Source organism: Plecotus auritus (genome assembly GCF_963455305.1).
Source record: "Plecotus auritus genome assembly, chromosome: 8".
Taxonomy (NCBI): Eukaryota; Metazoa; Chordata; class Mammalia; order Chiroptera; family Vespertilionidae; genus Plecotus; species Plecotus auritus.
Genome location: NC_137782.1, coordinates 155,718,365 through 155,731,970, shown reverse-complemented (window position 1 = coordinate 155,731,970; position 13,606 = coordinate 155,718,365). Strand labels below are relative to the sequence as shown.

General features: G+C 43.9%; 1 protein-coding gene across 2 annotated transcripts in view; it reads left to right on the top strand.

Moving 5' to 3' along the window:
• GALM (galactose mutarotase) overlaps positions 1-13,606 on the top strand; it is a 47,729-nt gene that overhangs the window by 5,470 nt on the left and 28,653 nt on the right. Inside the window, exons 2-3 of one of the 2 annotated variants that reach the window (XM_080684808.1) lie at positions 5,820-5,974; positions 10,224-10,430. In XM_080684808.1, coding sequence (XP_080540934.1) covers positions 5,820-5,974; positions 10,224-10,430 — 362 coding nt within the window. The remainder of the gene's footprint in view (positions 1-5,819; positions 5,975-10,223; positions 10,431-13,606) is intronic. The other variant, XM_080684809.1, reaches the window with a different exon arrangement.

The following is a 13,606-nucleotide window of genomic DNA, read 5'->3' as shown; positions in this document are numbered from 1 at the left end:
ATAGAAGTGCCGATTTTGTGAGGGCATTTATACAACTGTCTCCATGAGTCTATGACACGTGGGTGTCTGAGTGAAAGAAAATATTCCCAATTGTTCTTAAATGGGAGGGAAAAAAAAACTGATCCCCTGGCTTGTATTGTATTGCCCTGCATGTTATTAACATCTCTTGAGAAAGTTAAATAGAATTTTCTTAACCAGCATGCGTCACAGGCTTCACAAAAAGCAGCGAGAATTTCATTTCTATGCTATTATTTATATAATTTATGTTAAAAGAAAATCAAGCTGTTTTCAAAAGAGAAGTTGGAAAAAAGCCCTGAGAATACCAAGCAATACTTTCTAATATATTCAGCCATCTTCAAGGCTATGGCAGGCAGCCCCCCTGTTCCCTTTCTAAGGCCCTGTCCTTCAGTGTGTGTGTGTGTGTGTGTGTGTGTGTGTGTGTGTGTGTGTGTGTGTATTCTTTTAGTATTGCCAAAAATAAGGAAGACTTCATAACAGGAAGCATAATTCTCTCAATCAGAATACAGTTATGGCTGCATAACAATATTCCGGTCAAGGTTGGACCACACTACAGTAGTATACCAACCATATAGCCTAGCTGTATAGTAGGCTATACTATCTAGGTTTGTGTAAGTGCATTCTGTAATGTCTGCACAAAGGTAAAATCTCTCAATGTGTCCCCATCGTTAAGCTGCGCATAACAGAAGTATGATATGGCTCTCTGTTACTATTTTGATCCATTCTAGCGTATTAAAACCCATGTTAAGAAATTGGCAACAGTGGTTGCCCGTAAGCAAAGACTCTGGGTAGCTGGGGTACAGGGATAGGAAGGAGACGTAATGTTCACTACATAGTCTTAAGAATGTCTGAGTATGTAATTGTTAAAGAAACAAACTGAGGCAAATAACTTAAAGCAATAAGATGTGACAGAGCAAGGGGTTACCTTCATTACCATGTCCCCTTAAATGTTTTGAGCCACCGGGAAGAGCTGAGCGTGGGTAATTCCATGAGACATGGTCCTTTTGTAACTGCCAGATTGATGTGAATGAACCATCTCCAATTTCCCAGAAAGATTATATAAACTTCTTGGATGATGGCCATGACCTGAGGTCAGAACAGTTCAATTCTTCCTTGGGTAAATGAGATCTTTCTTCTGTAGAATTCTAAAGGGGTAAATCACATGGTCTTTTAGTTACAGGCTGGGAAAATCAGTCACACCTCCAGTGAGTTTTTCTGCCATTTTTTTGTATTTAAAATATTTTTAACTGTTTTTCATCTGCATGTCCCGCCTGCAATCATTATGACTTCTTTCCAAACATTGGCTTATAAACCACAGATACAAACAACCTACCCATACAATCGATGCAACTCCTTCCCCTCCATCTTCCCCCCAGTTACCACCAGACACGCAGCTATTACTGTAATGAGAGCCATTATGGAAAAACTAGAAAAAAATAAATACAGTGTTTTTGGAAAACCTGAGCTCATAAGAGGGGGTACCCTGGAGGAAAGGGGACCAGTTTAGAGGCTGAAGTTTAATATTACAGATGCCCCAGAGTGTCCTTATGGGAGTATTGAGGATTCCTAGTTTAAACCTGCTTTGTCCTTGAAAGCTGTGTGACCTTGGGCAAGTTATTTAACCTCTCCAGACCTATTTCCCCTCCGAAACAAGTGGATAATGATGATTAAATGTGCTGTTGGCTGTGATAGTATCTGACTGTGGTGAACAAGTGATAATTTTTATCTTCTTTCCTTCCTTTGCCCCCAAATATCTTCCCTCACAGTACTTGAACTTTTTATTTCACTTTATTAGCACTGAAAAAAAAAAATAGCATGGAGATTCATCTGGGACAACCAGCAGCCATTGAAAAATATATAAAATATGTGGGAAGCTTAAAGTGCTCGTCAATTAATGTTTGTTTTCCTCAAAAAGCCAAAAGAAAGTGAATCAGGGTGAGGGGGTTTTGACTGAGACTAGTGAGCAATTTTGTTTGCGACTTTAAGGTACTCTGGCTAAGGTTTGGGCTGTCTGAGGTAGATACAGCCAACAATTTTTGAACAGAAATTCTGCTTTCTTTGCATTTTGCAGTTCCTGCAAAACAAACCAATGTTCCACGTTATATATCATCAGGGAAACACAAAGTCAAACAAGACCTAATAGAATGGCCAAAGCTCAGACACGGACACCAAATAGCAACTAGGATGTGGAGCAACAGGGACTCTCATTCATTGCTGATGGGAATGTGGAATGGTACAGTCACTTTGGGAGACAGTTTAGTAGTTTCTTACAAAACTAAACATACTCTAACCATATGACCCATCAGTCATGCCCCTTGGTAATTACTCAAAGAGCTAAAATCTTATGTCCACACAAAAACCTGCACACGGGATGTCTATAGTAGCTTATTCATAACTAGAGGCCCAATGCACAAAGATTCGTACAAGAATGGGCCTTCCTTCCCCTGGCTGCTGGCACTGCCTTCGCTCCAGCTGGAGCCACCTTTCCGCCTTCCCATGCTGCCCAGAGGCCCGGAGTAGCTGGGGTGGTGCCAAACGCCTGTGTCATCGCCATAGCGACCACACAAGCGCAAGCGTCCTGCCCCGCCCCTGGCCGCTCAGCGCCTGCATATGCAAATTAACCCATCTTTGTTGGGTTAATTTGCATACTCACTCCTGATTGGCTGGTGGGCATCATGAAGGTCCTGTCAATTTGCATCTTACTCTTTTATTAGTGTAAATTGCCAAGATGTCCTTCAGTAGGTGAATGGATAAACTGGGGTACATCCAGATCATGGAATATTATTCAGTGCTAAGAAGAAATGAGCTATCAAGCCACAACAAAACAGGGAGGACCCTTAAATGCATATTACTAAGTGAAAGAAGCCCATCTGAAAAGGCTACATACTGTATGAGTCCAACTATATGACATTCTGGAAAAGGAAAAGCTATGGAGACAGTAAAAAAGATCAGTAGTTGCCAGGGTCTAGGGCAGTGGTCAGCAAACCGCGGCTCGTGAGCCACATGCGGCTCTTTGGCCCCTTGAGTGTGGCTCTTCCACAAAATACCACAGCCTGGGCAAATCTATTTTGAAGAAGTGGCGTTAGAAGAAGTTTAAGTTTAAAAAATTTGGCTCTCAAAAGAAATTTCAATCGTACTGTTGATATTTGGCTCTGTTGACTAATGAGTTTGCCGACCACTGGTCTAGGGGGATGGGAGGGATGGATAGGCAATGCACAGAAGATTTTTAGAGCAGTGAAAATACTTTGTCTGATATTATAATGGAGGATACATTTGTCCAAACCCATATAATATACAACACTAAGAGTGAACACTATTGTCAGCTATGGACTTCAGGTAATGACGATGTGTCAATGTAGACTCATCAATTATAATAAATGTACCACTCTGGTGGGGGATGCTGATAATGGGGAAGGCTATGCATGTGTGAGGGCAGCGGGTATTTGGGAATCTCTATCTTCAGCTCAATTTTTCTAAAAGTTTTCTCAATTTTTCTAAAGTTGCCCACCTGTGTGGCTCAGTGCTTAAGGGTTGACATGTGCACCAAGAGGTCGCAGGTTTGATTCCCACTTAGAGCACATGCCTGGGTTTCAGACTTTATCCCCAGCCGGGTGTGTGCAGGAGGCAGCCAATCGATGTTGATGTTTCTCTCTCATCAGTGTTTCTATCCCTCTCCCTTCCTCTCTCTCTAAAATCGGCAAAAAATATATTTTAAAAAATAAATAAATAAAGTCTAATAAAAACAAAAACCAAGAAAAGGTTGTCTGGCCCTTTGGGACTCCTTTTGGTTACCCAGTGTAAGGGTTTTAAAGCTACAGCTTTGGGAAGAGAGGAGAGTGGGGAGAGAGGTGGGAGCTGATAGAGACCAGCCTGCCTGTGCTGAGAGATGGTGGTAAGGTCAGTTAACCAGAAAGCCTTGGGCTTTCCAAGTAATGTGATGCTCAAGAACATGGACTTAGGAGCCAGACTATCTGCATTCAAATCCCGGTTTGGCCATAACTAGCTGTATGTTTGAGGGCAAGTTACTTAACCTTTCTGTTCTCAGTTTCCACACCTGCTAATAACAGTGTCTACCTTATGGAAGCATTCTGAGGATGAAAGGAGTTAAATGTACAGCATTTAGAAAGTGGCTGAGACTTTGAAAGCGCAGTGTTAGCTGATAGGATAGTCTATGGGCAGGACTCTGAGGACCTGCAGGTTAGCAAGGAGTGAACCAGGAAAGACCTGGAAGAGAAGCTGAATGCTTTGGTTAGGCCCAACCAGTTGAGTAATGGGAACCTGTGACCTGCAACTGGCCACATCGGTTCAGGGTGCATGTCCTAAGAGCCCCTCCAGCTGTGGTAAAAATAGTGCATATGCTTAAGTTGCATGCTCTTCCGATCCACTGTAGATGTGATGGATACACAGGCCTGCGGAAAGGGGAATAGAATTCCGAGGGCCTCTGAGTGAAAAATAGAGTAGAGAGCAATCTTGGTGATAATACAAAAAAAAAACAAAAAACAACCTACCTCCAAACCTTAATCTCTGCCAATGTAATCTAAGCTAGAAGATTATAGCACAGAGGAACTTACAGAGAAGGAAAGTACTGTAATATGGCCAGGCACCAAGTTGTAAGTACAGGACACTAGCTATCTTTCTTTTACTCCCCCCACCAAAAAAAAAAAAAAAAATACTGACAACAGTTTATTCTCATCAATATGCCATGTAGCCACATGGAGAGACCTTAAGACATTTGCTAACTGAAAACCTAGCAAGACAGTGTGTATAGTTCTCTTTATACAGAATGTGTGTTTTCTAAAAGTAAGTGTACAGTGTATGCCTGTTAGCAGTAGTTACCAGGAAGCGGAGGAGCCAAGAGGCAGAGGTGAACTTCCATGTTTTACTCTATTAAAGTTGCCAGATTTAGCAAAGGAAAAAATACAGGATGCCCAATTAAATATGAATTTCAGATAAATAATATTTTTAAATGTAAGTGTGTGCCACGTATAAGAATAATATGGACATACTTATACTAAAATGTTTCCATTATTTACCTGAAGTTCAGATTTAACTGGGTGTCCTATAGTTCCTTTGGCAAGCCTACTCTATATTCTTGTGTATTATTTAACACTCTTTAAAGGACACTTTTATCTACTAATTAGATGATTTTTTTAATGAAAAGAGAAGAAAGATAAGATAGTTTCTTCTCAAGACTACATCTAAATGTAACTAAGAAAGCTGATTGGCCTAGGGGGCAAAAAAAAAAAAGCAGATTACAAAGCAGCATGTACACTAAGACCCCTCTTTTTTATAAGAAGAAGAAAATCACCTGTATGCATATACTAGAAGGCAGAGGCTGGGCGTAAGAATAGTAACAGCGGTTCTGCCCTGGCCAGGTGTCTCAGTTAGTTAGCGCATCCTCCCGGCGCCATGACTGTAGGTTCATCCCCGCCAGGGCACAAACAAGAGTCAACCAATGAATAAGTGGAACCGCAATTTGATGTTTCGCTCTCTGTTTCTCTATCTCTGTCTAAAATCAATCGATAAAAAAAAAATTTTTTTTTAAACCAGTGGTCCTGTCTGGTGATGAGGTTAGGATGGTTTAAGTGTCTTCTTTGTACTTGATGACGTTCTTTAAAAGTGTTTACCACTCTAGAAAGGGCAAACAAAGGTCATGTGTAGAGAACACCCTTTTCCGTGCTGCCATGAAGGTATACCCAAGTCGTTACTCTGCAGCTGCCCTCAGGAGAAAGTGGTGGACAGCAGTGTGAGCCTCGCCTTCAGTTTGAAGTTTACAAAACTGTCATCCCCGGTCCTTGCAGGGTACCTCCAAAAGCAGCCCTACTTTGGAGCCGTGGTTGGCAGGGTGGCCAATCGAATTGCCAAAGGAACATTCACATTGGATGGGAAGGAGTATAAGCTGGCCATCAACAATGGGCCCAACAGTCTGCATGGAGGAGTCAGAGGGTTTGATAAGGTGAGTCAGGGGGCACTGGGTCGAGTCCTTACCTGGCACACTTTACACAGTCCCTTCGAGCATCCCTTCTGTTTACGAGGCGCAATCCTAGGCCCTGGAGCAAGTGTGCGGGAAGGTGATTCGTTAAAGAGGCTGCTCCCATGGTTCGGAGGAGCAGGTGCACCGGCTGTTTCAGGACCCATCCTTGCCTAACTCCTCTGACTATGAAAGGACAATGGCCTTGACTTAGGAAGACAGGGAATGACTTCCTCGGTGTTGGAGCAGGGAGTCGAGTTGACCTTAAGCACAGCAGGAAAGTAGATTGAAATAATACCCGACCACTTACTGCACAAGGTATTTTCATGTATTATCTCTCACCCTTAGAGGACCCTGTATTATGCCCAAACGAGAAATCTGAGGCTCCAAAAGGCCACGTACTCTGAAGTCGGGCTGCCTGGCCAGAAGCCCTCATTCATTCACAACTGCTGCTCTCCACCTCAGCCACCACTGTGGGTGCCCCCAATCCAACACACACCCCTGTGGTGAAGCTGCTGCATTCAGGCCTACCTTTCCATGCCCCAAAATTATCCCCTGTTCACCCCAGTTCCCTCTTTCCACATTAAAACTCCCACTCCCCCAGAGAGTCCGGGAAAAACGAGGAGAGGAAAGCAAACTGACCCAACGGCTTCTCCCTGAGCAGGAACGCCTGGCCTCCTGCTCCCTCACTGGGTGCAGTCTGCTGGTCAACCCGCAGGGACTCTCTTACTCGTCTCATTTCAGGCTGTGAGGGAGATCCTTTCGGGAGCTAACTTGCCTTTCAAACACACCACTGTGCCGCACCAGCACAGCCAAGGGTTCGGCGAGCCTGAGGGAGGGTGGGCAAAGGATGAAGAAAAGACAGACAAAGAGAATAAGCTGGGTCTAGGTGGATCTTCTGTGCATGACTGAGACCACAGAACAGATCCAGATTACAAGCTGATGGTTTATTTTATAGTCAGAGGTAAACAAGGTAATTTACAATCTTCTTGTAAGTTTCACTTGTTTTGGCAGTATTTGCTGCACCTCCCACAGCCCATTAGCTACCCCAGAAAGAGCTAGGAAGCAGTCACAAGATCAAGCTTAATTATGCTAAGAGGGCTGTGCCCTCTAAGCTGGGACTTGATTGCGGCTTTGCCAGCAGGTCAGTCTGAGGCTTAACCCTATAACCACTCCCTACACACCACCAGGTGATTTCCTAGAGAAGAGCCAGAGAAGACAGGAACACATGTGCAGCTAAGGACCACAGTTTTTCTGCCCCTGACCGCCACCTGTCCCGGAGAAGGAAGTTGGTTACCCTGCTACCCCTGTCCCACCAGCTTCCTGTCTGTGGCCCAGAACCAGACTGCCCCGTCAGTTCCCTTTTCCTCAACGATGGGCGTCCTCATGCCAGGGAGGCACAGAGCCAGAGGGTCTCTGGCATATGCCCAGTCCGTGGGCAAACCACAACCAAGAAGTTAGGCCCAGCTCTGTGTGGACAGGGATCTTGAGCGGAGCCTCAGAACAGCACCTTGCTCCTGCTCGTTCCTGTTCCCTCTCCCCCATGGTGGTACTTTCTGTGGTGTCGCTTAACACGTATGCCCTGTGTGAACGTAGCAAATGGCGAGTGTACATGTATACATATTCTTGAATGCAATGTGCCTACAGGGCCCCTTCTGTGAACCAGGGCACACCATAGGATGGGGCTTCCTGAGGCTCACAGTAGAGTGAGGGAGCGGGACCCTTCCATAAACAACTGGTATAAGCCCATAATATAGACGCCAGTGGTGTGATAGAGGAACTGGGTATGGACAAATACATAGCAACGGGGGAGGTGGGATTTGAACTGCCCTTGAAGAAAGAATAGCATTTCATTCACTGTGTTGATATTGGAGAGAATGGCTGTGCAACAGCCCATAGAGAAGTGGGGAAACACTTGGAATGTTATTATGGAAAATTTCTGAACAGTAGGTTTTTGGTGTTTTTTTAAAAATATATTTTATTGATTTTTTTACAGAGAACAAGAGAGAGGGATAGTTAGAAACATCCATCAGCTGCCTCCTGCACACCTCCCATTGGGGATGTGCCTGCAACCAAGGTACATGCCCTTGACCAGAATCGAACCTGGTACCTTTCAGTCCGCAGGCCAACGCTCTATCCACTGAGCCAAACCGGTTAGGGCTGAACAGTAGGTTTTGATATAGTACCACGAGCAGTATCAGATGAACTTTGTTTTCCGCTGTGCTTGGTCTCAACAGTTATGGAATAATTGTTCTTTTGGAGGTATGTGTTTTCCAAAGATGAAATCTGAAGAACCTGACAGGATTAGAAATGGGATAAGTAGGCCTAAAGGTGCAAATCAGGAAATTTTCTGGAAATTTGGAAACTATAGGGCCAGGGAAATCCTTGCATGAATGGGAATTATACTTCCCACGGTATTATACTTATCTGATCATATTGGTTTACACAAAAATCTTTCCATTGTGTTTTTTCTCTAAAGGAGAAAAACAAGGTAGCAAATTAAGAACATTTCAAGTTTTTTATTCCTAAAATTTTCCATTTGGGAGTTTCTTTTTTTCTTTCTTTAATCACATATATGACGGGCTTTATGTGTTCAGTGTGTTGAAAATTCAACCTTCCTGGGAGGTAATTAGGGTGTAAAATTAATTTGTTTCTAAGGTCAGTGAACTTGTTTCAGATACCAGCTGCTTTCACCGTCGGTGAAGGCAGAGTCCTCCGTTCCCGCTGGGTTCGCCTTCCTGGCAAATGTCACTGAGAGGTGCAGCCAGGAAGGGGGGGCGGGGGCAGAGCCTGGGCTCATGGCCATTCCTCAGGACTTGTTATCTTTCAAGTCCATTTGGAATGACAGTGTTTGGCCTCAACTCATAGAGATTTTTTTTTCATTTGAATTCTTTATTTCCTTTTTAAAAATCATATGCTCATGGAGATTTGAACAAAACATCCACTGAAACCAAGATGTGTTATAATGTAGACCCTGAATTTGAATCCTAGCTGTGTCACTAATTACATGTATGACTTGACACCCCTCCCCTCCCCACTTTAAACAGTGGGCATGAAGTATTAAAGGTTTCTACTCCGCTCCCCTGGGATGTGGGAGGTAGAAGTGAGCAAGTTAACTCCACTGAACTCAATTTACTCATCTGTAAAATGGGAGTATGTTGGAGACCGGGTGTAAGCAGACACGGTCCTTGCACCTGAAGGGACTAGCAAGGCTGGGTCCCCTACCCACACAGTTTTCCCAGGCTTGTTTGGATGGCGGTTATCAGTAGAATGAGAGCAACCTTTCATAGCTTACCAAGAAGTCTGTAACTATTTACTGAGATTTGCTGTACTGAGAATTTGTCCTTCTGCTCTGTCTCTCCCTTAGAGATTAAGAGGAACAAAGAATACATTCCTCTTGACAGACCTCCTATTCAGTGTTTTGTGTTTAAAGGCATTATGCAGTTAATAAACTGGCTGCAGTCTCTTGATGACCTGTAGTCCTCCCGATCCCGCTCTTCTGTCTTTCTTTCTTTTCTCAATTCCCACCTCCCTACCTCAGCCTGGTTCAACCTGTCAGGCTGGCCCTGGCAAGAGTAATAATATTAATTGGAACCATGTGAAATTGCCACTGTTCAACTATTTTGACCTGCAAAGATGATAATTTTTTTGGTCCCACCAAATCCTTACCTTGTGAAATGATTTACGTAAAAGCACCAGGTCAGTGGCTGGTGAGCACTCAACAATGACAGTCTCATGTCTGCCAAAGTGCCCCCTGAACTCCCCTCACTGGGGATTGAGCCTGCAACCCAGGCATGTGCCCTGACTGGGAATCAAGCCCGTAACCTCTAGGTTCACAGATGGATGTTCAACCACTGAGCCTTACCAGCTGGGCAAAGTTATTTTTAATACTATTAGCAGATAGCAGATATCGCTATATGACACTCAGAATGTGCTGCTAAGATTTCAACAACAAAAAAGTCTCAAAGTAGGGGAAGAAAATATTGTAGACACATATGTATAAATTCAGGGGAAAAGAGTATGGGAAGTGTGAGTAGGTAAAGAGAAAATTCCTTTTCTCTCCAATTCTGTTTGAAACAGAATTTTAGAATAATTAAAATCTAGGCTATTATTTTCAACCTTATGGGTTGTATCATCGTCTCCCTTCCTGGGATCAGTTGTCTTTAATATTGAAACGTGGCATTTAGCTTGGGATTGGAGTGACTAAACAGCTTTGAAAACACTGTTTTTTTAGGTCCTCTGGACCCCTCAGGTGCTGTCGAATGGCGTCCAGTTCTCCCGGGTCAGTCCAGATGGTGAGGAAGGTTACCCTGGGGAGTTAAAAGTCTGGGTAACATACACGCTGGATGGTGGGGAGCTCGTGATCAACTATCGAGCGCAGGCCAGTCAGACCACACCCGTCAACCTGACCAACCATTCTTACTTCAACCTGGCAGGCCAGGTGAGTGACCTTGCCTCTTCTCTCCTGCGATGTGCTTTGTGGAATGAGCTGGAGGAGTGACTGGAGAGACCAACACAGCATGAAATTACCCTGGTGGTGGGGTCACCCCCATGATGATGACAGTGCCCAGCAAAGCATCTGGCTCATAGTAGGTGCTCAATAAATGAGAGTTATAGGGAAAGATAGGATGAGTATGTTCTACTGCCAAGAGAACTATGTTTCCCATATGCTCAGGTAACTAACAGGGTCTTTTAAGAATGCCCTCTCATCTAGCAACATGTACTTACATTTGCTTCACCTACTCACTCCTACACCCCCTTCCCCTAAAAAATGACTTTCAAGAAAAGTGCTTTCTACCCTTGGACCTTTGGGAATGTGCTCTGCCTGCCCAAGCCCTTTAGATATGCTGAGAATATTTGTGTGCTCCTACTGTGCAGCCTACCCTAAGTGTGGGGTAGAGACATTACAACCTCCATTAAGTAATTTCTAAATTACCTCCTTCCCTCCTAATGCTAATAATTTAGCTTGTTGAGGAGGCGATTGTGTGAGACAGAATGCAAAAAGCTTAGCTAAATTCTACAGATTATATCTATTACTTCCTGTTCATCTGAAGAACTCATCAGCGTCTACTGTACTTGAATCACTCGCTTTGGCATGATTTTCTATCGAGAGATGATGTTCACAGCCAGCTAGTAATAGCTTGCATTTTCACACTCTTTTAGGAGTTTGCTGATGATCTGCTGATTTTTTTCCCTAGGATCTTTTCAAATAGCATGAGTTAATTGGTTCTTATATACTTTCCAAAGTTCTCCCTTTAAAAATAAGGAAGATGTTTCTTCACTTGCTCTCTCCTTATCTTCAGGAACTTCCACCATCTTTCTTGAGATCTTAAAGACACACCAAAAACACAAAAGCAAAACAAACACACCCAGCCATAAAAGACTCTGCAATGATGAACATAAAGGCCCTACTTTTCAAAATAAGTTCAGAAAGAAACTTGACAAAAATAGAACAAAGTATTCATGGTTTAATGTAGGTAGCAGATCATGGTTATTTTTTTACTGTTTTCCACATTTTTATATACTTAGACATCCAATTTTTATAAGCAGGGGTGGTCTAAAGGAATAGATTCAGGAATAGAGAGAGAAATTATGTGTGAAGTATCACATCTGCCAATGTGTTCCAATGGAGGAGACTTCATGGAAATGTACGATTCACTGAGGCTCTTCCTATTTACCTGGCAGAGAACCCTCCTGACCAGAATTTTACACCCTTCCCATCCCTGAAGTGACAGGTATTTCTGAATCTCTTAACATAGGCTGAAGAGTTTCTCAGATCACAGGCCCCACCTAGAAGGGTGGTCAGTGTCAACTCCCTTCTGTAACTGTCTTAGTAAGTGCAGCTTGAATCCACAACCACTAGTTCCAGGGTTGAGGGTGGGCAGGGGTTGTCAGCCTCCGGGGCTCTCAGTGAAAAGTGGATGGTCAGTCACTAGGCCTGAGGTCAAGGGCCCTCTGCATTTTCAAAATATCTCTTGCCCTACCCACAGACACATTATCATGCATCTTAAACCCTCCCCAGGGAAATAGGTCAAAACTTGGTATTTAAGGTAATCAGCTCATCTTATATATTTTCTCCTTTTGTTTGTTTTCTTTACTAGTAATTTAATAGTATGTTTGTTCTACTTGGGGCCAAGCTTTGACTCATCGCTTCTAAATTTGAGTATTGGGGGCCTGGGAGGAAGAGAGAACTCTGTTTTTCAGAGAATGGAAGAGTTATGTGGGTTGTAGGTTGTTTGCGTTTTCTTCTTTATCGCTGTTCCTGCCTTCGCCTAACACAAAACTGGGAGAACATGTTTCTTGCTGAAACTTCACCTAAAGAGCAGTGAGAGCAAGCCTGGGGGAACGTGCGGTGACAAGCAGTAACTCTGGTCCGGAGGGCTGGGGAGGTAGTCACGAAGGACCCAGGTTCCCCGTCTTTCCATTCTGCTTCTCCAGTGTTGTGGCCTTCGCCTTCAGCTGTCCCCTCATGGTCACAAGATGGTTGTCACAGATCTAGAAACCACCTCTTCAGATAGTCACTTCCAGAGACAAAAAAGACCTCTTCCTTTTTCTTCATATTGCTCATGTTCCATTTTTAAGAACAAGCAAAACTTTCCCCCAGAAGCTCCCCTCCAGACTTTTCCTACATGTTGCTGGCCAAAAGTGTGCCCTGTGCCCTGTCCAACCCAATCACCAACAAGGGAATTAGACCACCCGGATTGGCTTAGACCTGTGGTCGGCAAACTGCGGCTCGCGAGCCACATGCGGCTCTTTGGCCCCTTGTGTGTGGCTCTTCCACAAAATACCACGGCCTGGGCGAGTCTATTTTGAAGAAGTGGCGTTAGGAGAAGTTTAAGTTTAAAAAATGTGGCTCTCAAAAGAAATTTCAATCATTGTACTGTTGATATTTGGCTCTGTTGACTAATGAGTTTGCCGACCACTGGCTTAGACCAATCAGGATTAGCCCTCTGGGACCAGGGTCGGGATCCTTCCCCTGAATCTATAACCTAGCACAGGGTAAAGTAACAGGCCAGGGTTCTCCCAGGGGAGAGGGAGGGTGCTGGTAAGGCAGTTACTATGGCTTGGTTGGGTAGTAACCAACAGCGTCTGTTATTCCTGCTAGAGGCGATAAGAGCTGAATTAAGACAGTGGCAGTGACAATGCACAAAAGAAGTCTTTAAAGCCCACGCAGGCCACAGTGAACTCTGTAAATGGTTAATGTCACAGACTAGGCCCAGCCAAGCCAAGTTCACCAAAACAAACACTGAGCTCAGAGATGGACTGAGTTCTGTTTGTGAATCAGCACTCCTTGCCAAATTTTCATCCGCCTGGAAGGAAATGAAGCTAACAGAAATATTCCATCAGAGTGGATCATTGCATTATTCCAGGTCAGAGGAGCCAGAAAGTGAAGCATGCTTCCCTTCAGTGGAGGAATGTTAGTGCTGCTCGGTGACCCAGTAACCAGTAGGACCTAATGGTGCCCAATAAAGGTTTTTTCCGTCTCCTCCCTGGCTTCTTGCTAACATCTCAGACTCATCAGTTTATTTGGTGTGTGATTTTCATAGTGAATCATTTTCTTTCTGCCTTAATGTTAAAAAACAAACAGAAAAAGGAAATTCCTAAGCACCTTTATTC